The 20,654-nt window shown below is 49.3% G+C and overlaps 2 protein-coding genes across 4 annotated transcripts; both read right to left on the reverse strand.

The window, feature by feature from the left end:
• Position 1: 1 nt before the first annotated feature.
• Positions 2-6,400, reverse strand: TRPT1 (tRNA phosphotransferase 1). 2 transcript variants are annotated; one of them, XM_084823638.1, is made up of 7 exons: positions 6,073-6,400; positions 5,463-5,544; positions 4,296-4,465; positions 3,121-3,295; positions 2,295-2,351; positions 1,597-1,707; positions 2-542 (listed from the first exon to the last, which is right to left on the reverse strand). In XM_084823638.1, exons 1-7 carry the CDS (start codon positions 6,163-6,165, stop codon positions 520-522), a joined length of 711 nt encoding a protein of 236 aa, XP_084679764.1. In that variant the 5' UTR covers positions 6,166-6,400; the 3' UTR covers positions 2-519. The 2 variants fall into 2 exon arrangements, with proteins under 2 accessions (XP_084679764.1, XP_084679765.1); XM_084823639.1 differs by having other exon boundaries at positions 422-542; positions 5,768-6,400.
• A 5,751-nt stretch (positions 6,401-12,151) lies between these two features.
• On the reverse strand, positions 12,152-18,803 carry NUDT22 (nudix hydrolase 22). Of its 2 annotated transcripts, none has more exons than XM_084823640.1 (6): positions 18,583-18,803; positions 16,045-16,542; positions 15,177-15,284; positions 14,995-15,092; positions 14,614-14,707; positions 12,152-12,505 (listed from the first exon to the last, which is right to left on the reverse strand). In XM_084823640.1, the coding sequence occupies exons 2-6, from the start codon at positions 16,510-16,512 to the stop codon at positions 12,401-12,403; spliced, it is 873 nt and encodes a 290-aa protein (XP_084679766.1). In that variant the 5' UTR covers positions 16,513-16,542; positions 18,583-18,803; the 3' UTR covers positions 12,152-12,400. The 2 variants fall into 2 exon arrangements, with proteins under 2 accessions (XP_084679766.1, XP_084679767.1); XM_084823641.1 differs by lacking the exon at positions 18,583-18,803 and adding an exon at positions 18,046-18,105.
• Between the last annotated feature and the right edge of the window lie 1,851 nt (positions 18,804-20,654).

The raw sequence follows: 20,654 nt of genomic DNA on the forward strand, positions 1-20,654 counted from the left end.
TCCTGGAGGTTAGCTGTTTATTTGGGAACACCTAGAGGTATATCTCCCTTGAACCTAACTGCTCAGGCTGTATGCTCCAAGGCAGCCTTTCCCAATTTGATGCCCTCCAGATGTGTTAGACCACTATTCCCAGCTGGAGAACAAATCTGGAGAACAGCAGGTATGGCGGGTCTCCAATGAATCGGAATAACAAAGTTGGGACCTAGCTGACAATACCCAGCAGAGGGGATAAGCGTTATTCCCCTAACCTCGCGTTATTCCCTGTAGTGCTTCCTTGCTTGAGAGTTGGGGAGCATAAGGAGGTGGTGGTAGCCTACTCGTGAGTAAATGAACGGACGTGCATCAGTTTCCTCCACCTTATCGGAAAGGTGAGGGAATCTCTCTGACCCTTTCACACACACAGAATACACTTGCTATATTTAAATAGTGAAGTTTCTTGTTTAGTAACAAATAATCCACACACACCATAAATTATTGTCTCGTGGAGATGAAGTAGAAGATCATGCGTCTGACTCTGGGTCACTCAAGAGCCAGCACACGCCCTGTGAGGGAAGAAGAGTGAACAGCAAGGAAATAAATGCTTGGGACAGGTTTACAGATGTCAACCCCCACAACGCCACCCCATTTTGAATGACAGGGCATGGCTCTGAATCATAAAACCAGTTCACCCTGAGCATGTACAGATAACAGTGTGGAGCGGTGGTTCGAGTGTCAGGCAAGGACTGGAAAGACTCAGGTTTAAATCCCACTCAGCAATGAAGTTCGCTGGGGGACTTCCGGCCAGTCACCATCTTTCTGCCTAACCTACTTCAAAAGGTTGTTGTGAAGACAGAATGGGAGGAAACTATGTATATGTCACCCTGAGCAATTCGAAGGCAGAATATAAATGTTAGTGACAACAACAACAACAATTTCTTGCTCCACTGAGTAAGTGCAGCCATTAAGATGGCCAGATGCAGAAGGGGAAAGGGCTACACCTGCTGGAATTCCCTCTTCTACACAACTCTTAGAGGTCCAGACGCCTGGTCTTCTTTTGCATCTGGTCACCTTAGTTTCCACACTCTGATGTTTGCCAAGGCTTCCCAGGCAGGCTTGGGTAGGTGAGGGCACCGGTGTCAAAGCTGGGGCCATAGACAGGGAGGGACTCTGGTATTGTTCTCAGCTCTGAAAGGTGGCAGCAGGCTCTGTGGGCTGCAAACGTGCGCATAGGCCGAAGCAGGCGAGGCAGGCCACAAACGTGCGAGGCAGGCTGCAAACGTGCGCGTAGGCCGAAGCGGGCGAGGCAGGCCGCCAACGTGTGCGTAGGCCGAAGCAGGCGAGGCAGGCCACTTCAAACGTGCACGTAGGCTGAAGCGGGCGAGGCAGGCCGCCAACGTGTGCGTAGGCCGAAGCAGGCGAGGCAGGCCACTTCAAACGTGCGCGTAGGCCGAAGCGGGCGAGGCAGGCCGCCAACGTGTGCGTAGGCCGAAGCAGGCGAGGCAGGCCACTTCAAACGTGCGCGTAGGCTGAAGCGGGTGAGGCAGGCTGCAAACGTGTGCATTGGCTGCTGTAAACGTATGCACAGGCTGAAGTGGGAGAGGCAGGGTGCAAACTTACGTGCAGGCCGAAGCTGCAGGGCTTCGTGGAAGTAATGGGGGAGCAGCAGGCCGTTCACATCACCTGGAGTGAGGATGACTCCGTTAGCGGAGCGGTAAAACACGATTCCATCTGCAGAACAGACACCCCACAGGTCAAGTACGAGGCATGTACAAAACCACGGCCTCCCCCTGCCCGAGAATGTTGTGTGACAGGAATGACTGGCAACACCCTCGGCCCTGGAGCCCTCTTATTCTCCACTCTGCGCGAACTTTGCTGATTAAAGGAAGGGTCCCTAGAAGCCTGGGTTCCATAACTATCTCCGATGACGAGGTGGTACAACGTAATGCCTCACGCACGAGAACCAGAGCAGTATAGCAGGCAGAACCGCCGTTCTCAGACTGCGTGACAGGACACCCTCATGTGTGCCATGAGACACACAGATTAATGAATGACTGCTGTGAAACACCCACAGAGGAGGGTGCCTGCCGTGTCACGGTATGATTCTTTGCTCCGGCCCTGTCTCCTAAATCTCCATGAAGGTGTAAAATCCTCTTGTGTTTCTGTACTGGGTGCGATTGGATTATTCCCTCACTCTTCAAGCAGAGGCACAGAGAATTGGCTACACATGCTTCTTTGAGCAGGCAAACAATGGGGTGTGTCAGCCACTTCCTTGCCCTTCCTCCTCTAACCTACAGAGTTTCCGCTTCTTCACTCACCTGCCAGTGCTTTGGCAACATCAATGATTATGGCCATATCACAGTTGTTTCTCATTCCTGAAAAGCAGAAACCTCTGTTATACACTCAGACTGTCTCTATTTACCAGAAACGGTCCCTATTTTCTCATCCTTGCCCCAGAAAAATCACTGTCCCGATGTTGGCCTCTGTGTGTGTGTGTGTGTGTGGTCGTGCTTTGTTAAAATTTTATTTTTGAGTTGCTAAGCATTGTCATTTTTCAGGACTGATGTCCCTCCTCAGTGTCTCTAAATTAAATCTGAGTGGGGAAAGGGTGCATCTTCTTTCTAGTGCATCATTCCTATTAACAGCGATGTTCAGGGGTGCGTGCCAATCATGATGTAGCTGAAATGGGAGATCTGTGTGTTCTTGGGTTAACCCTGAGATTTGCACTGGGAAAAACACACAAAAACAAACACCCAGACAGGAAAAGTTAGAAGTGTGCATCCTAACAAAATAACAAAAAATAACCTCAGGTAATTTAAAATTCCAGGCAAGCCACAAAAGTGCAGTGACCAAACAGCATTGAGAAGCAGATTAAAACAAATCAGGAATTAGATGCCGTTAAAAATACAAATAAAAGTATGATGAACTTAGCTGGGCGTCTAAAAGGCAGCAATAATGATGCTGGGAAAATCTCTCTGGGGAAGGAATTCCACAGCCAAGGTGCACTCACCTAATCTCAGGAGCCTCTTCAGCGAAGATCTTGATCAACAGCAGGTATTTATCTGTGCCCAGCTCTGGGATGGGAGGGACCCATTTCAAGGCCTGATTTCCCCCTCTGCCCAGCTAGGGGAATGGAGTACTCACCACTCAGGACATCCATATCTCCTGGCAATCCCGGTGCTAAGTGGATGTGCGTCCTCCCCATCCGGGACAGGCCGGTACGACGGATTGCTGGCCAGTGGCGTAGATACGTGCCGTGGGCCACAGTCTCTGGAAAATCCGCTGAGTCCAGTAGCGGGATCAGCTCCAGTTCAGATACCTGGTACGTGTAAGGGGTGGGGGTAATAGTCAAGACACGGAGGCAATGAAGACGAATGTCTACTTATCCCTGCTCTCCTTCACCCCCCCTTTTTTTAAAGAATCACTTGGAATTATTTTCTTCTTCAAATGGCCATACTGATGAATCGGACCATCTCCTCCCCCACCTCTGTCACGCCTACAGCTGCACATAGAACCTAGCGGGAGGAACATACATAAAAAGTACAATATTCCAGGTAATGTGGAAAGTCAACTGCAATTCCCCTAACAGCTTACAGGAGAAGAGCGAGTGATGAATGCAAATAATTCACAGAAGACAACATCCACAGGTATTAGCGCAAGGAGTCACCCGACCAGAAGCAGACCGGCTCTCTGTGTTCGCTGGCCAGCGGGCACAGAAATGTTGTGTCAGCCACCCTCTCTGGTGCTACAGAGCTAAGGCCCTACAGAGCCTCACATTCTGTGGCCAACAGCATTTTCTGTGTTCTTTCCTGTGCTCCTGTGGAATCGTGACATACACATGGTCTTCTGTGTAGGTTTCTATGCTGCCTGTTCGTATAGTCAGTGCCAGCTCCAGGATTTTGAAGTCTCTTGGGGAAGGCACCCTCAGTGGGCCCCTCCCTCCCTCAGGGAGTCCTTCTTCTCACCACCATCATCCCCAGCTGCTATTGCTCCTCTTTCCCCTCACTGCTACCACTTGCTTGCCTGGCAGGCAGAGAGCCAGGGAGCAAGGAGGCCGTGGCATCTATTCCTTCTCCTCACTACTGCTATCGTCTGGACCAGAGCGAGAGGCAGGGGAACAAGCAGGCTGCAATGGTGAAGAGGAGGAGCAACTCCGGGGGCCTCTTGTCAGTGGACCCCTGCTGGGGTGTGGGCCCTCGGCAGGTGCCCAACCATGCCGACCCTTGGCGCCGGCTCTATTTAGGGTCCAAGTCCCACCCACCCCATTCATATTCCTGAACATGGCACCTCCTCGCCTGCAGCGATGCCACACAGCTCACCTGCAGTGAATGCCCCTGATTGGCACGAATCTGGAGGTGTCCACCAGAAGGGTGTGGGCGCACAGCGAAGCGCTGCTTTTCATTTGTCTCCACGACGCGCTGCACGTCGTCCAGGCACCAAGCTTTAAACTGGGGCAAGCAAAGGACCTCCGCCACGTCTACGAAGCCATCTGCGGTTCAGGAAAAACAAGATGGTCAGGGGCTCCCTTCTTCTACAGCCTTGTAAACTGTCCTGAGCGAAAGCATGGCTAAACCAAACCAAGCTTTAAGGTATCCCCGTGATCCAGTCATGAGAATGTACTGTAACAGGGCAAGGGCAATCTTGACGCAAGCAGGGGGGAGCCAATTTTTGGAGCAGGTCAGGAAACTAAAAGTAAATCCACTTAATTAATAAATTATCTTCTTCTCAACTCCCCTGTCACTTGAGTCACCTGGAACTTGTCTGCAGGTAACCTCTTGCAAAGCTCTTGCTCTCCTCTGATTGTGTATCAAGGCCTGGGTTTGTCTAGGCAGATCCTTGCTGGGCTGGTGAATGTGTATATGTATGTGTGGCTTTTCTACATGAGGCTTTTAACTCACCACTTTACCGAGGTTTCTGCTTCTGGGTTCTTTGTAGGATTAAGATCAGCTCCTTTACACACAGTTTTTTTCCCGGGACTTTTCTTTCTCTACCTTTCTCTATGTTCCATTAGATACCCACTAGGTGGTGCTATGGCATAGCACAATTGCGCAAATTCCCCGGGGATTTCATGCCACCATTCACAGAAATACTAAACTGTCTTCGTTAGGAAACCCCCCACTATAATGGTGGCAAAGAACGGGAGAGGCCCTGGAGGATGACGGTGTTGTGTAAAGCACCCGCAAACTACTGTGAGTGAGGCATCACGAGCACACAATAAATGCCTTGTGTAGAAAGGTTCTGTATGTGTGTGTGGGGGGGGGGGGATGTCTTTCCTCTGGACAGCGGCTTAGCCTAGGTTTTATTTATAACCTGCTGCTGCCCGACTAAGCTGGCTTACGATATAAAATGACAAACTGACAGCATTTATTTCTGGCAGGGCTTTGGTGCCTTTTCACAGTCCCACACCTGGCAGAAAAAAAGCAGGCGATGTTTTATTTTCCAAGCCGTGTTGGAGGAAAAGACAAAGAGGGGGCAGAAACACTCACCTGTCCCCATGTGCAACCCCAGCTTGTCCGCACCGTGACGCAAAGCATAAGAGAGGGATTTGGACAGGCGAACATCTGCATCCTGGAACAAAGTTTGGAGACAAACAATGGCGTGGGCAAGTATAAATGTTTGTTTATACGCATACATTTATATGCTGTTTTTACTCCAAGGATTCAAGGCAACCAGCGTGGTTCTCCCCCCACCCTCCCTTCTCCTATTCAAAGGTTTTCCTAAGGAAAATGTAGAACTATGCAGTGGGAGGTGATTTTCATTCACCTGCATAGAGTGCATCACTACAACATACCTGTGCATTTTCCTTGGCTGCGTCCATACATCGATTGATTGACTGAATGCATTTCCTAGCCGTCTTTGGAGACCGCAGTCTTACCAAGGTGGCTTACGATATAAAATATATAGACTCTTTTTTCTAAGCAACTCTTTAAAAGTTCAGGAAGTTGTGTAGCTGGCAGTCCTACCCAGGTGGGAGTTGTGTTGGAAGGCGCTGCTGATCAGGGAGTAAAGCTCTGACCAAGTGGTGCAGACCCCATGCAAGCTAGGAGAACCCGTGATCCAGGGAGTTTTAAAAAAAAGGGTATGTGTGTTCCTAACCTGATCTCTGTATCTTCTCCGTCTTGCCTGTTTTCTCTCTCTTCTTGTAGGGTTTTGTGGAGTTCCCCCAACATTTGATCCCTCTGCATCCATAATAAAGGTGAATGCAAAAACTCAAAAGAAGTGTCACAGAAGGGGAGAAGAGGAAAACAAACCCCCAATTTCCTCCTCCTGATTAGTCTCTTGATTTCCAAGAATCCTGATTCCCCCTAGCAACTTCCTAATACAACGTCGTTCCAAACTGTGTCTTCTTCCTTGCCCTCATCCCTTCAAGGGGCTCCTCTTCTGATATCCCCCACAACCTCTCGATCTCCAGCACTGCCACAGCATGGATGGCAGGCAAGAGGGTGGAAAAACTGGAGTCATCTGACATGATGGACCACAAAGGCTTCTGGGAGTTGTAGTTTCCCCTCCCCTGACATCTACAGGTCTCCTTCTCAAGCCTTCCCAGAGCTCTTCAGACGGGCTCGACTCCAGCCCCCATCACCCCCAGCAGCTGGGGATGATGGGAATTGGAGTCGAGCCCATCTGGAGGGTGCCCGTGCTAGCTGGAAATGATGAGAGTTGTAGTCGAAGTTAAATCTGTGAGCAGGGAATGGCCATATTTTGTCCCCAGTGCCCATTCATGTAAATGAATGAAGATGGAGTAGAGTTGTCACTCCAGAGGGCATGACTAAAACCAGTGGGTAGAAATGGCAGGGGAGGAGATTTTGGCTAAACTTCAGGAGAAACTGCCTAGTGGTAAGAGCTGTACAACAATGAAACAGATGTTTTAGGAGGTGGGGGGCTCTCTTTCACTGGAGATATTTAAGCAAAGACTGGATGGCCATCTGTCAGGGGTGCTGTCATTGCAAGATTTCTGGACTGAGCAGGGGGTTGGACTAAATGATCTCAATGGTCCCTTCCAAGTCTACAATTCTAATGCACAACCTGTCATTTTATAAATGGCAGGTACAATGGTATGGTTATTTATTTATTCAGATTTATATACCGCTTTCCACAAGAGTATCCAAGCAGTGAACATAAAATAAAAAGGTAAAGGTGTCCCCAACCAGTCGTGTCCGACTCTAGGGTGCGGTGCTCATCCCCGTTTCTAAGCCGAAGAGGCAGCGCTGTCCAAGACGCTTCCGTGGTCATGTGGCCGGCATGACTGAACACCGAGGTGCACGGAACGCTGTTACCTTTCCCACCGAGGCGGTACCTATTTATCTACTTGCAATTTCTTGCTTTCGAACTGCTAGGTTGGCAGAAGCTGGGACTGAAGACGGGAGCTCACTCCGTCATGCAGTACTTGGGTCTCGAACAGCTGACCTGCCGACCTTCCAGTCTGCAGTTCAGCGTCTTAACCACTAAGCCACCACGGCCCGAACATAAAATACAATGGCATAAAAACAAGAAATATCACCCTAAAAAACAACACAATATGAATTAAACAGCAATAAAACTGCTGTTTAAAAACTCCACTGTGTGCTACAAGCCATAGTTGTCTGGGTCACAGTTCAGGGAAAGCCTCTGTAAAAAGAGGAGTTTGAAGAAGATGCCTGAACGTCAGAACTGTGGGTTTTTTGAACCATCGACTACCTTATTCAGGACAATTCTACTTTCTCTAGGGAATTTTTAACCACCATAACCTCTTGGCTTTTAAATTAAAATAGGGGGCATGGCTATTACAACATAAACGCAACATAAACGCAGTAACCGGCATATGGAGTACAGCTTTGATCCCTGTGTAATAGGGAGGAAGGAGAGATGTAGGAGAATCAGGGTATTAGACATCTCTCTTTACAGCCACGTGGTGCTGAACAGTTATTGCTTTCATAGCATCCCTCCTGTAAGATTGCAAGGTTGGTTCACTTTGGCAACACTTATGTATTCTGTTGTGCCATTATTGCAGGTCTGAAATCAATGTGCATGCATGTGTGCTTGTGTGTTAGTCGAATTTAGCATTCAAGTGAGTCCCCATCCACACGTTGTAGGAGAATCAATATGGTAACACAAACCACAGAAACCATAGGCAGAGATGTTTCTGGACTACCACGAGGTGGCGCTGTCCTCCTTCTTTTCATGCCTCTTTATTTTTTGCATGGTTTGTGCAACTGCGTTTGCCTCCCAGTGTTTGGAAAGTCATTTCAAGGGCAAAGGGGGATGAGTCTAAGAGGGCTGAGGGAAAGCAGTCTGCAGTACCCCCAAGAAGCAAAACATGGGTGGTGCTGAAAGGCAGGATGAAGAAACTGCAGCAATTTAAGCCAAGGGTGTCTTTCAATGGGGACAATTATTTACGTTATTTCTTTGAATTTATATCTATATTTCACCTGATCAGTATACCGTCCTAGAGGCTCAAATTATGCCCCCCCCCCGGGAAAAAACAACAAACAAATTGTGTGTGTGTGTAATAACCTTCCCAGATTCTTTCTGGGAATTTTGCCTCCCAGTTGTCCCCTCCACCATTGGACTTTAGATTGCAAGTTCTTTGGGGCAGGGAATTCTTCGGATGTGCACAGTGTAGAGTGCGTTGATGACATGATATCAACCATGATTTGATACGGCGGCTGCGCCCCTACCTTCCCGACCATCTGCTCCCATCGGTAGTACATGCCCTGGTCTCCTCTCGTTTAGACTACTGTAATGCGCTCTACGTGGGGTTACCCTTGAAGACGGTTCGGAAACTGCAGCTGGTACAGAACGCGGCGGCTCGCCTGATTAAAGGCAGCCGCCGGCGAGATCACATCACTCCAGTGCTGAAGGAGTTGCACTGGTTACCAGTTGTTTTCCAGGCCAAATTCAAGGTGTTGGTTTTGACCTTTAAAACCCTATATGGTTCCGGCCCAGCCTACCTTAAGGAGCGCCTCCAGCAACACCAGACAGGCCGCTTAACAAGATCAGCCTCGGATGGCCTTCTCTCTGTCCCATCAGCCAGGACAGCTAGACTGGTGGGGACGAGGGAGAGGGCCTTCTCTGTGGTGGCCCCCACTCTGTGGAACTCCCTCCCTAGGGAACTCCGTCATGCCCCCTCTTTAATGAGCTTCCGTCGTGCATTAAAAACGTGGTTGTTCAGGCAGGCATTTGGGGTGGGTTAGGGTATTTTTTAAAAAAAAATTTATGGTAAAATTTTATTGTTTTAAATTGTTTATGGTGGGTTGTACATCGCCCAGAGTGGCTGGGTGACCAGTCAGATGGGCAATTAATAAATTTAATAAATAAATAAATAACATAAATAAATGATTTGTTCAAAATCTTGGTGTAAGAAAAAAAATACAACGTGCAAAGCCATCCTTAATCTCACTCTCTTTAGGATTCTGACAAACTGGATTTAAGGCTGCCAACATTTCATCTGCCAATTCCTGCAAATCAAGTTTCTGTTGAGCACCCCGGAGAAGGCTGGGCCATTCTTTTCCTCAACAGCTGGCAACATTCCATGGATCGAAGCCACATCCTTTGTATAAAGGGTGGGTGGGCAGGATACAGTGAAGGCTGGTGTCTCCGATTTCAGTGGGCAGATGAATCCGCTCCGGGTTTCAATTAGAACTCTAAAGGAGCTATCCAAAGTAGCTCCTTCAGAGTTCTGACTGAAACTCAGGGTGGATTCGCCACCCCACTGACATTAGACTCATCAGTCTCCAATGGCAGGATGCCCCCCTATAAACAGAAATGACTGAGTACATTGCAGCAGCTGAACACCTTGGGTCACAGCTCAGACACTAATCTGCTCAGGCGCTGGGCAAAAGGCTAGCTGGATTGGGGGAACTTGGATCCTAGGCCATTAATCGTCTCCAAGCTGCCAATAATCCAGATAATCTAGGGGAGATCAGCTAAATCCCTGAAATGCAGCTGCTGTCATGCCACCCTCGCCCACTCGAGTTTCTCAGCCTCCTGGACTTCACATAACTCCAAGACACCCCTTCATCATGGCTGTGGGGCCTGTTTATTTCTTGGGCGAAGGAGACAAGCTTTACTGCGCCTTGTCTCTCTCGCCCTCCGTGTGTTGTTTGCTTGTTCTTTGCATGCTTGCGATTTGCAGGTGCAAAAGAAACACGGGAATGACCTGAAAATCAAGTTGTTCCCAGGATGCACCTAAAGGCTGTCTGGACAGGCTGTGATGATACAGAAGCGCAGAATTATGGTACTGGGTGCAGAAGCCCGCTTCCTATGCTTTCACAAAAACAAACAAGTTCCTAGTCCTTAAGGTTTCAAAGACTTTTCAGAAGTGTTGCTGAAGAACATTCCTCGTGTGCATGCTTCTGTGCTCTCCTTGCCCCTCCCTGTGAATAAATTATGCCAAAGCATGCAACGGTTTAGGAGTAGAGAATCTGAAGGACCACTTTTGCCCATACAAACCTGCCCAGTTATTAACATCAGCATCAGAGTCCCTGCCCCAGATTCCCTCACTTTCAGAGCATAATCAGGTGGCTCCTGGAAATGGGGTCAGCCTTCCCCACCCTGGTGCCTCTTAGATGTGTTGGAATACAACTCCCATCATCTCCAGCCAGTATTAGCCAACCTGGAGAGGACCAGGCTGGGGTGTTTCATCAAGAAAGAAGCTGAGAAAGGAGGAGCCATTGCCATACAAAATCAGGAAGATTATGAGGCCAAAATCAATCATCAGTGATCAGGTGAAGCTGTGCCTAAGGGATCCAGCAAAAGAAGAAATGGGCAACGTTCACATTCTATTGGAAGAGGGTCTCACAATGGGCTAGATCTCTGCATCAGAATGCAAGTTTTTGCACAACGGCAATTCCAGGATTCCGCTTTTCTACACACTTCCTAAACTCTACAGGGGCATATATCCAACACCAGGACATCCCATAGTCTCGGGGAACAATTCAGTTTTGGGACTTGCATTGCAATATTATCTGGACAAAGGTAGCCTATCTGTAGTGATCCATGCTCTGGTAGCCTTTCATCTGGATTACTGCCATGCGTTATATGTGGGGCTGCCTTTGAAAATGGTCCAGAAACTTCAGCTTATCCAAAACAGGGCAACGAGATTGTTAACAGGGACTGGCCAATGTGGCCTTATTATGCCAGCACTTTTCCAGCTGCACTGGCTGCCAGTCCATGTCTAGGCCCAATTCAGAGTGCTGAGATTAACATTCAAAGCCCTAAATAGCTTGGGGCCAGGTTATGTGAAGGATTATCTCCTTCCATATGTACCTGCCTGGACCCTAAGATCATCTTCAGCAGCCCTTCTCCAGGAGCCTAGCAAAGGAAGTGAGGAGGGTGGCTACCAGGAAGAGGGGCTTCTCTGTGGTGGCTCCCCAGTTGTGGAACGCGCTCCCTAGAGAGGGTTTAAAAAAAAATTATCTGGAATCTTAGCATTTTAGTATTCTAGCCTTTTAGCTCTGTTTTAAATTTGTTACTGTCATTTAAATCTCTGCATTGCTACTAGGTTTTATTCTGGTTGTACTTTATACTGTAGTTTTAAGCTTTGATAGTTTATATTGTTTTTGTACTGTACTTCTGGTTTTAACTTTTGTGAGCCGCCCAGAGCTTTGGCAATTGGGCTGTACAGAAATGTAATAAAAAGTAAATACGTGGACTTGAAGTATATACCAACACCATATATACTAAAAGTGAGCTCATTGGGGGAGTACTAACATTGATGAAGTCAAAACAGCACCATCCATTCGTAAGAGGGAGGCAGCAACAGGCTTGAGGGAACCCAAGGTTTGCAGAAGTACAAAAAAACATTTAAGGGAAATGCCCCCCCCCCCCAATGGAGGGGGGATGGACGGATACCCAAAGCTGCCCAACAAAGGTTAAGTATGCTCAGTGGCCACAGAATGCTTGCTGGGGGGTGGTGCGGGGATGAACGAAAATGGAATGGAGTATCTTGAGAAGCATTCCACCAAACAGAAATGCTTCATGCTGCAACATTTCATTACAGAATCCATTTGTAAATGATTAACACTGGTTGCAGAACATAAGCACAGAATCCATATATCCCAGGGCAAGAGTGGGGGCAAGTGGGAAGCTGCTATAAAAAACACCCTTATTAATACGGATGGGAAGAGGAAATACAGACACAGATCCACCGCATACTAGGAAACTGACACTGTACCACCCAGTGAGTTTTTTTTTTTAAACAACTTTATTGAGAAATGGATCACAAATTGACACAGCAGCAGGGCTGACTGAGAGTTCAGGTGGGAATCAAGCATTTCCAAGGGAGGTGCATGTAGGAGAATATAGCTCATGTTTCGTACCCCTGGCGTAATAATCCCTGCTCTGACAAAACACAATTGGCAATATTGCGATGCTTTGTAAAGGAGCCCTGCGCAGTCCCTGAGAGTAGTTAACTTCCTCCAAGCACCTCTCACAAGCGGGCACGTCACTGGCATGCACCCATCACCCCTGTGTAGAGCTTTATGGCCCCTTTGGCTGATGGGCAGAGTTCCTTCCAGAAGTCGCTGCTCTCCTTCATCGTTAGGACATCCTGAGCGGAGAGAGAGTCACACGTTCAAAGAGATACAGACATAGGAGAAAGCCCAGCAGGGGTGGAGGGCACCTCCCCCAGGCCTTGTTGTCAACAGGAATTATGAATGTTGGGAAGGGGGGAGGCGGAATTGGTTGAGACCACTGAAAGTACAACAGTCCTGCCCCTCTTTGCACTTCAGAGACACACAGTGGAATGATCCCTTCCCTTCCAAGAAATATTATTTTGGCGTCGGCTATTGGGCGGTATAAAAATGAAATGAAATTAATTAATAAAATAAATACTCTTGCTTCCCCTGAACAGCAGAATCGTGTATAAAGCAATTGATAAAGCGGCCATGCCCCCTCTTTAATAAGCTTCCGTCGTGCATTAAAAACGTGGTTGTTCAGGCAGGCATTTGGGGTGGGTTAGGGTATTTTAGAAAACGTTTTTATTGTAGAATTTTATTGTTTTAAACTGTTTTATTATATACTTTGTACATCGCCCAGAGTGGCTGGTTGACCAGCCAGATGGGCGATTAATAAATTTAATAATAAATAAATAAAATAATAGGCGTGTGGTTACTTAGAAGGGGGATGGGGGCATTAATGGGCACTGCATATGGCGGGGCGGGGGGAACTTTTGCTCTCTTGAGGTTCACATTCCTTCAGGATAACCTGTCAGGGGCTCCAGGCCAATGGTGGGTGAAGACAAAACCCAAAGTTGGCAAGGCCACCCTCCCTTCTCTCTCTGACACCTTCTCTCTCTGACACCTTCTTTCTCTTTCTCTCCCTCTTTCTTTCTCTCTGATACCCATTCCCCTTTCTCTCTCTCTCTGACACCCCTTTCTCTCTCCCTGACACCCTTTCTTTTCTTTCTTTCTCTTTCTTTCTTTCTTTCTTTCTTTTTCTTTCTTTCTTTCTCTTTCTTTCTTTTCTCTCTCTCTCTCTCTCTCTCTCTCTCCCCCTCCCTCCCTCCCTGACACCCCCTTCTCTCTCTCTCCTTCTCTTCCTCTTTGCCCAACAAGGTGCCAGGGGAAGGAACAGATTGCTCTTGCCAGAGGCCTCAACTGATCACTTGCAGAGGGCTTTTGAAATCAGGCTGGGTCGCAGTTTGCCCAGCACCGACAAATAGGGAAGCTAGATGGTTTGGACTGTAGTCTTAGAAATATCCATGGCAAGGCAAGGGTGTTCTTTTCAGGGCCAGCGCCAGGCACCCTCCCCTCGCCATACCTTGGTCGTGGCAGACGAGCCCAGCAGCAGCAAGTAAAGGCCTATCTAGCCGAGAAGTGCTGCTCCTGCCGCCTGCTATTTTAATTCCCCCACAATGCCTCTGGGGCAACACAGCTTTGCTCTGGAGTGATGCTATGACAGGGCCCCAGGGGCACTGTGGGAGAATTAAAATGGCATGCACCAGCCACAGCTGCCAGGGCTCAGATGAGTGCTGGGCCTAGATGGCTGTAGCCAGTATTTGGGGTCGGTGGTGGGCCGTCCTTAGATCTCAGGCCTTTGGCAACTGCCCAATGGTTCCAATCCTTGGTGCCAGGCCTGGTTCTTTTAAGCAGATATGGTTCAGCCGGGAAACACTGAACCAGTCTGGCCTCCCAACTCCCAGGGCCAAACTCCACTCCATGAATCCATTCCGCACAGCAAGCCAATATGGCACCCCCCGTTTACTGGGCAGGCGTGGAGAATGTATGTCGCTCCTGTTGAATGGGTAACGAGAACTCAAGAATAAGACTCAGACACCTGGCCTAAGCTGCAGTCTTGCGCACACTTACTTTGGAGTAAGCCCCACCCAATTCAATGGGGCTTCATTTTGAGCAAACCTCTCAAAACAGGCTATAACTCGGTGTGTTATCATAGCAACCGGCCAGGAGAGAGAGGTAGCGGCCTTCCTTCTGTTGTGCTTAGGCACTACCAAGGCAGCTGGCTAGGGGGCGATACTGCTTCTTCAGGCTCAGCAGTTGTCAGGTGACACCAGGGGGCCAATAGGGCTCCACTTGACGCTATAAAGCTCCAGATTCCGCCTGGCTTGGCTCTATAACCCGAGCGACTTTCTTTGAGGAAGGATCAAGAGACTCCTACACCTGCTTTGTCTGTCTCCAGGCCAGTAGCCCCAACATGTACCTGTCTGTCGACAAAGATGATGCCAGTGGACTCTTGGGCTTCAGCGCCCCCAATAACATAATGGAGCCTCACTTGCTCAGACATCAGGCTGCACCTGAGTGACAAAATTGAGAAGAGATCCATCAGCAGCAAGGAGAAAAACTAGGAGCTGATATCAGTTGACAGCAAGACCCTAGATTTGGGAAATTTGCATGCAGAGGAAGAAATCTGGGCTTTGAGGATGCTTTGCCCAGGGCCCTCGAAAACCTGGGAGCCAGCACTGACCAATGGTCTGCTTTGATAGAAGGCAGCTTCATATACTCATAAGCAAACACAACTCAGTACCTGGACCTCAGGTAGGCCGAAGGCCGCTTCCCTCACCCCCGGGGTTTGATGCACTACCTGACGTAGAATTCAGCGCTGCACCGGCCTGCACTGGTCTCGTTCCGAGCTATCCCGAGCAACACCGGACTGCTCAGACTGGACGGCGGAAGGTTCACCTAGGAAGGACAAACAGGCTGGTTCAGCGAGCAGCAGGGAGAGCAGCCCCACAGCCGCCTCGTCCCTTTCCTCCGGTCCCTCACCTCATCCTGAATCTCTCGCAGCGCCGAGGAGAACAGCTCCTGGACCACGAATTTCCCAGGAAGGTCCTCATGGCGGAGGGGATCCTTCGAGGCGTTTCCTGTCACGGCCTGCGAGGCAACAGAGAGGAGGAGGGATGCAGCTCCGTTCTCTGTGGCCGACGCGGCCAGTGATGGGCTTTACTTGGAACAGCTGCTTCTATAGCTTATGTGAAACTCAGTGGGGAGTCTGCAAGGGAACTTTCAGAAGGGCTCCATGTTGGTTAATGAGGGAATTGGAGGCAAAGGGCATTTGGATGTTTCGGAGCCCCAAGGCAGAACAGTTGGGGCCTCCCCTGCAGGAATATCCTATCCTGACAGGTCCCCAACCAGTGGGCACATCTGGAATGTTGAATGAGTCACAGGCACTCTCACAAAATGGCAGCCATGGGGAGGCTGGTTTGCCTGTTCATAAAATGGCTGCCAGGGTGGCCAGGGCCAGCCACGAAACACTCCTTTTCCAGAAAGCAAACTGGCAAGACTAAAAAGCAAGCAAGCCTTACCCAAGAATCCAAGTATAAGGCAGAGGCGGGGGCAGAGCTCCAAAACGCAGAAACAGTATTATGAACCCAAATAAAGATGGTGCCGGAGGGCAGTACCTCCCTTTGCAAGAAGCCAGACCCCCAGTTAAAAATACGTTTTTAATTTAAAAAGTATATATTCAGAAAAAAAAGTCAGCATAGGCAGGGAGCCTGGTGCGTGCCAAGAGAGGTGTCTGCAGGCACACTGGTGCCCAAGGCCGCCACGCTGGAAACCTTCCGTGACAGGACTACGAATTGCCCCATTCTCTCCACACGCACACCCCGCCCCAAACCAGGCAAAGGGCACCAACCAGTGGTTCAGGATGACCCCCAGGGACATCAATCTTTCCCGGCGCCTCCCCAACGCGCAGACTCCGTCGCAAGAAGATAAATTTATCGTCTGCCGTGAGCAGCATAGCGCCCACCCCCAGGGGCTCTGCAAGATATGCCTGGCTGTTCCCAAAGTCCTGATGCCCCCGCTCCTGGAGGTGTGCAGCTCTCTCAGCCAGGTTGGTGCCCACAAAGTCCTTGTAGCAGGTGAGCCCGAGACGGAAAGTCAAAATGGTCCCCTCCAGCACGATCGAATGGAGTCGGAATTTGGGCTCATCAAAGAGCCACGGATTCTGCTTGCACTGGGCTGCCCAAGTGGTCTCGATCTCGACCTGATCGCCGGGCAGCAGCCGCCGGTCGTACAGCGGGGAGAGCTCGGCCTGGACTTGAGCTTCTGAGATGCCCACGGGAGTCAGGCACTGGAAAAAGAGGGTGATATCGGGATCCATCTTCTCCCTGCCTTGTCCATGTAAGGGCACCTGGAAGGTAAAAAGAACAAAGTTACATCTAACCCCCGTGCCAGGGAAGTCCAAGTCCCGATGCTTTTGGTCATGGCAGAGTTGCCAGGGTGCTGCTTTTTCCCTGGCTGTGCTCCCGTGCCTTTGATGGCTGCCTGCAACACAGAAATTAGTAGGCATGGGACAGCTGCCACCTTTTTTAATGGACCCTGCTCCTCTGCCTCTAAAAGCAGCTTGACACACAGAAATTAAAGAGGAGAATTTCTTCCCAGCATCATGGGAATGAAAAGACAGGGAGCATTTTGGAAGCAGTTTGGGCTGGCTGCTAAAAGCACAAGAGCACAGCCAGTAAAGACAATGGCAACCTAACTCCTTTGTCAGTCCGTTGAGTCTGTTGCATATAATCATAGCTTCTAACAATTTTGTCAAGAAATGTCTTTAATTCAATAAAAAAGTCAAACATTCCAGTGTACACAGGCTTCTCCTATCACCATATAACTGCTGGAGAAATAAATACCTGCTAAATTTCTGCCTGAGGGATAAGCAGTTTAAAAATGCACTCATAGGAAGTAGTGACTATGGGTTAGAGCGAGGGCCTCTTGAGTTTCCTGCCTCCTGGGACCTCCTTCCAGACAGCTTTCCAGCCCTAGCCTTCCTCACATAGCTCCTCCTTCCCTCAAGCCAGTGTGAAGGTTTAAACCCAGCCAAACTGACAACTATCCCTCCTCGCAGAAGATGGGCTATGAACTTTTCTTGAGCAACTGGAACGTTCACTGTGATTCTGTAACAACACAGCAGCTCAGCCGGTAAAGGCAAGAGGCTGGGCTCCTAAAGGCTTCCTGAGTTCTAATCTCTGCCATGGAATTACTATGCAACATCAAAACCCCAGAAGCATGTTTAGCCCAGTGTCCTGTTTCCAACAGCGGTCAGCCAGATGCCTCTAGGAAGCATATGAGTGAGGCATGAAGCAGAAGCCCACTATAACATAATCAAAGATAGGTTACCTATCCCACCTGAACAGCCCTAGCTCTGTCCTCCATCCAACACACATGCCTTTCTATTATCTTATATTTTGTTGTTGTTTCACTGCAATTAAAACCCCATGTCCCCTTCTCTTGCTCCTTCTGGTCCTTCGTAGGCGAACAAGGACGAAACTCTGGCCCGGCCCGGGCACAACAAATAGATTTGCTTGGCTCCCTGTCCCGCCTTTCTTGATGGGAGTGAAATGATGTTACGCCCAGCAGGCTTAACCTGCGCATGAATTGCCCTGCTTGCCTATCTCAACCTGGTGCTGTCCACATGAGTTGGACTACAACACCCGCAGTCCTCAGCCAGTATGGCCACCCCCCCAACGTTGTATCTTCCAGATCTGTCGGACTACAACACCCACAATCCTCAGCCAGCATGGCCACCCCAACGTTGTATCTTCCAGATCTGTCGGACTACAACACCCACAATCCTCAGCCGGCATGGCCACCCCCCCCAACGTTGTGTCTTCTAGATCTGTCGGACTACAACACCTACGATCCTCAGCCAGCATGGCCACCACCCCAACGTTGTGTCTTCTGGATCTGTCGGACTACAACACCCACAATCCTCAGCCAGCATGGCCACCACCCCCAACGTTGTGTCTTCTGGATCTGTCGGACTACAACACCCACAATCCTCAGCCAGCATGGCCACCACCCCCAATGTTGTGTCTTCTAGATCTGTCGGACTACAACACCCACAATCCTCAGCCAGCATGGCCACCCCCCCCAACGTTGTATCTTCCAGATCTGTCGGACTACAACACCCACAATCCTCAGCCAGCATGGCCACCCCCCCAACGTTGTATCTTCCAGATCTGTCGGACTACAACACCCACAATCCTCAGCCAGCATGGCCACCACCCCCAACGTTGTATCTTCCAGATCTGTCGGACTACAACACCCACAGCCCTCAGCCCGAGGAGCGCGGGCGTTGTAGTCCAGCACGTCTGGAAGACAGCCCGTCGGGGGAGGCTGGGTATGCTTGTTCTCACTGCAAGCCAATCCGCGCCGCGCCTGCAGCTCCGCTAACCCGGCACGTCGCTGGCGGTCGGCTCGTTCAATTCGCGGGTTTGTGCCGAGGACGCCACGTCGGGCGATCCGGTCGGGCTGCAAACGCCCCGCGGGCAAGAGCGCGGCGCGCCTGCAGCGCAACGGAGAGGCGCAGGGGCGCGCCGCGGTCGGGGCTCGGCTTGCCGCTCTGGGGAGCCGGACCCTCGCCGCCCTCCTCTTCTCCCTTCTGCCGCCGCCGCCTCCCGGAAGGAAGTCGGCTGTTCTTTCAAGTCCCGGCGCTGCTGTGTGTCTTTGCGGCTCCGGACAGCCCCAGAAGCAGATGTTTGCCTCTGGGCGCAATCCAAGGCGTGTTTAGGCAGAGCGAAGGAGAACAGGGCCAACAATTCCCAGCATTCCCCAGCCAGCATGAATGGCTGGGGGATGCCGGGAGCTGTAGGACTTTTTTTTGCTTTGTCTAAGCATGCTAGGATTGCACCCTTAGCAGCTTGCCCTGATTTTAATGCCGATACATCCACCGTAACATCTCCCCCTGGCCACGATTAGGGTGGGCAGAAAAATAAATCCCAACCGGCTTTAGTTTGCTCCTGCAACTTTAACACAATCCGTATTATGCATACAAAGCCCTAAACAACTTGGGACTAGGATACCCAAGAGAGAGCATCTTCTCCCTTACTAACCTGCCGGGTCACTGAAGTCATCGGAAGACATGCTCCCCAGGTTCCACATGGGCCTATGGCCTGATTGGAGTCCACCAGAAGAGCCTTCAGTGTGGTGGCCCCCTTTCTTTGGAATTCCCTGCCACTGGAGGTCAGGCAGGCACCAACACTGCTGTTTCCTGTGCCTCCTGAAAACACCACTGTTCTGGGAGGCATTCCTTAATTGACCAGTCATGGTTCTATTAGTATTCTGTTTTTAAAAATAGCATAATTTTAAACTAGTGTTTTAATATTTTTATCTTTCTCCTATTTTATCTCTTGTGTTCCCCGCTCTGAAATCTGTTCTAGATATGGAGCAGTATACAAATATTGTAAAATAAATAAATAAACATTATTAAGGGGGTAGCTATGTTAGTCCATTGCAGCAACACAACTAAGGCACAATCCTATGCATGTTTAGACAGGAAAAGGCCCTACAACTCCCAGCATTCCCCAGCCAGCAGTGCTGGTGGTAGAATGCTGGGAGTTGTAGGACTTTTTTTCTGTCTAAACATGCATAGGGTTGCACCTTAAGAGTCTTGTGACACTTTAAAGAGTTAACAGTGCAAACCTATACATGTCTATTCAGAAGCAGATCCTACTGAGTTCAGTAGGGCCTGCTCCCAGGTAAGTGTGTATAGGGTTGAAGCATAACAAATGTATTCTTTGCTGTAAGCTTTTGTGGGGTATAGAGCACGCTTCATCGGATGCATGGAGTATTATGGATATTTTCATGTTTATATACAGTACGTAATGGTGGTGGTGGGAGAACTGTAAACCTTGGGGTTGGAAGGAAATTAAAGGCATATATTTATAATTGTTAGTAAGTGGGTGCTGCAACAGAATGTTGTAGTGTGATGCGCTTTCCTGTTGAAGAAATTTAAAGCATTTTAAGTCTCTTTTTTAGGGCTATGCCCTCACAAAGCAATGTACAGTCAAGAAGAAAGACAATAAACAAAGGCAATAATTGCCACCTTAGCAAACGTACAGGATACACTGAGAACTGGTCTCAGATACATAAGCTAATAATACATAAACTATGTAAGCTAATTGTCTTAGGTTAAAGGCAGCCTTGAAAAGCAAAGTCTTCAAGGCTTGCCTGAACACCTAGACAGAAACAGCAAAGAGCAAGTCAATCAGTAGGGAGTTTCACAGTTTGGGGCCACTACCGAGAAGGCCTTGTCTCTCTTAAATGCTAACCTGACCAATCTTAATGGCAGGCAGGCACTCAAGAAAGACTCCTGGGGCAGATGTTAAAGTACCAGTAGAATTGTATGTGTGTAGGGCTGCCTTCCCCAACCAGATGCCCTCCAGATGACCATACTGGCTGAGGATTGTGAGAGTTGTAGTGCAACACATCTGGAGGGTACTAGGTTGGAGAAGGCTGATATAAAAC

Source organism: Heloderma suspectum, chromosome 17 (assembly GCF_057233095.1).
Source record: "Heloderma suspectum isolate Gila_16-S chromosome 17, 16-S_ref, whole genome shotgun sequence".
NCBI classification, from domain to species: domain Eukaryota; kingdom Metazoa; phylum Chordata; class Lepidosauria; order Squamata; family Helodermatidae; genus Heloderma; species Heloderma suspectum.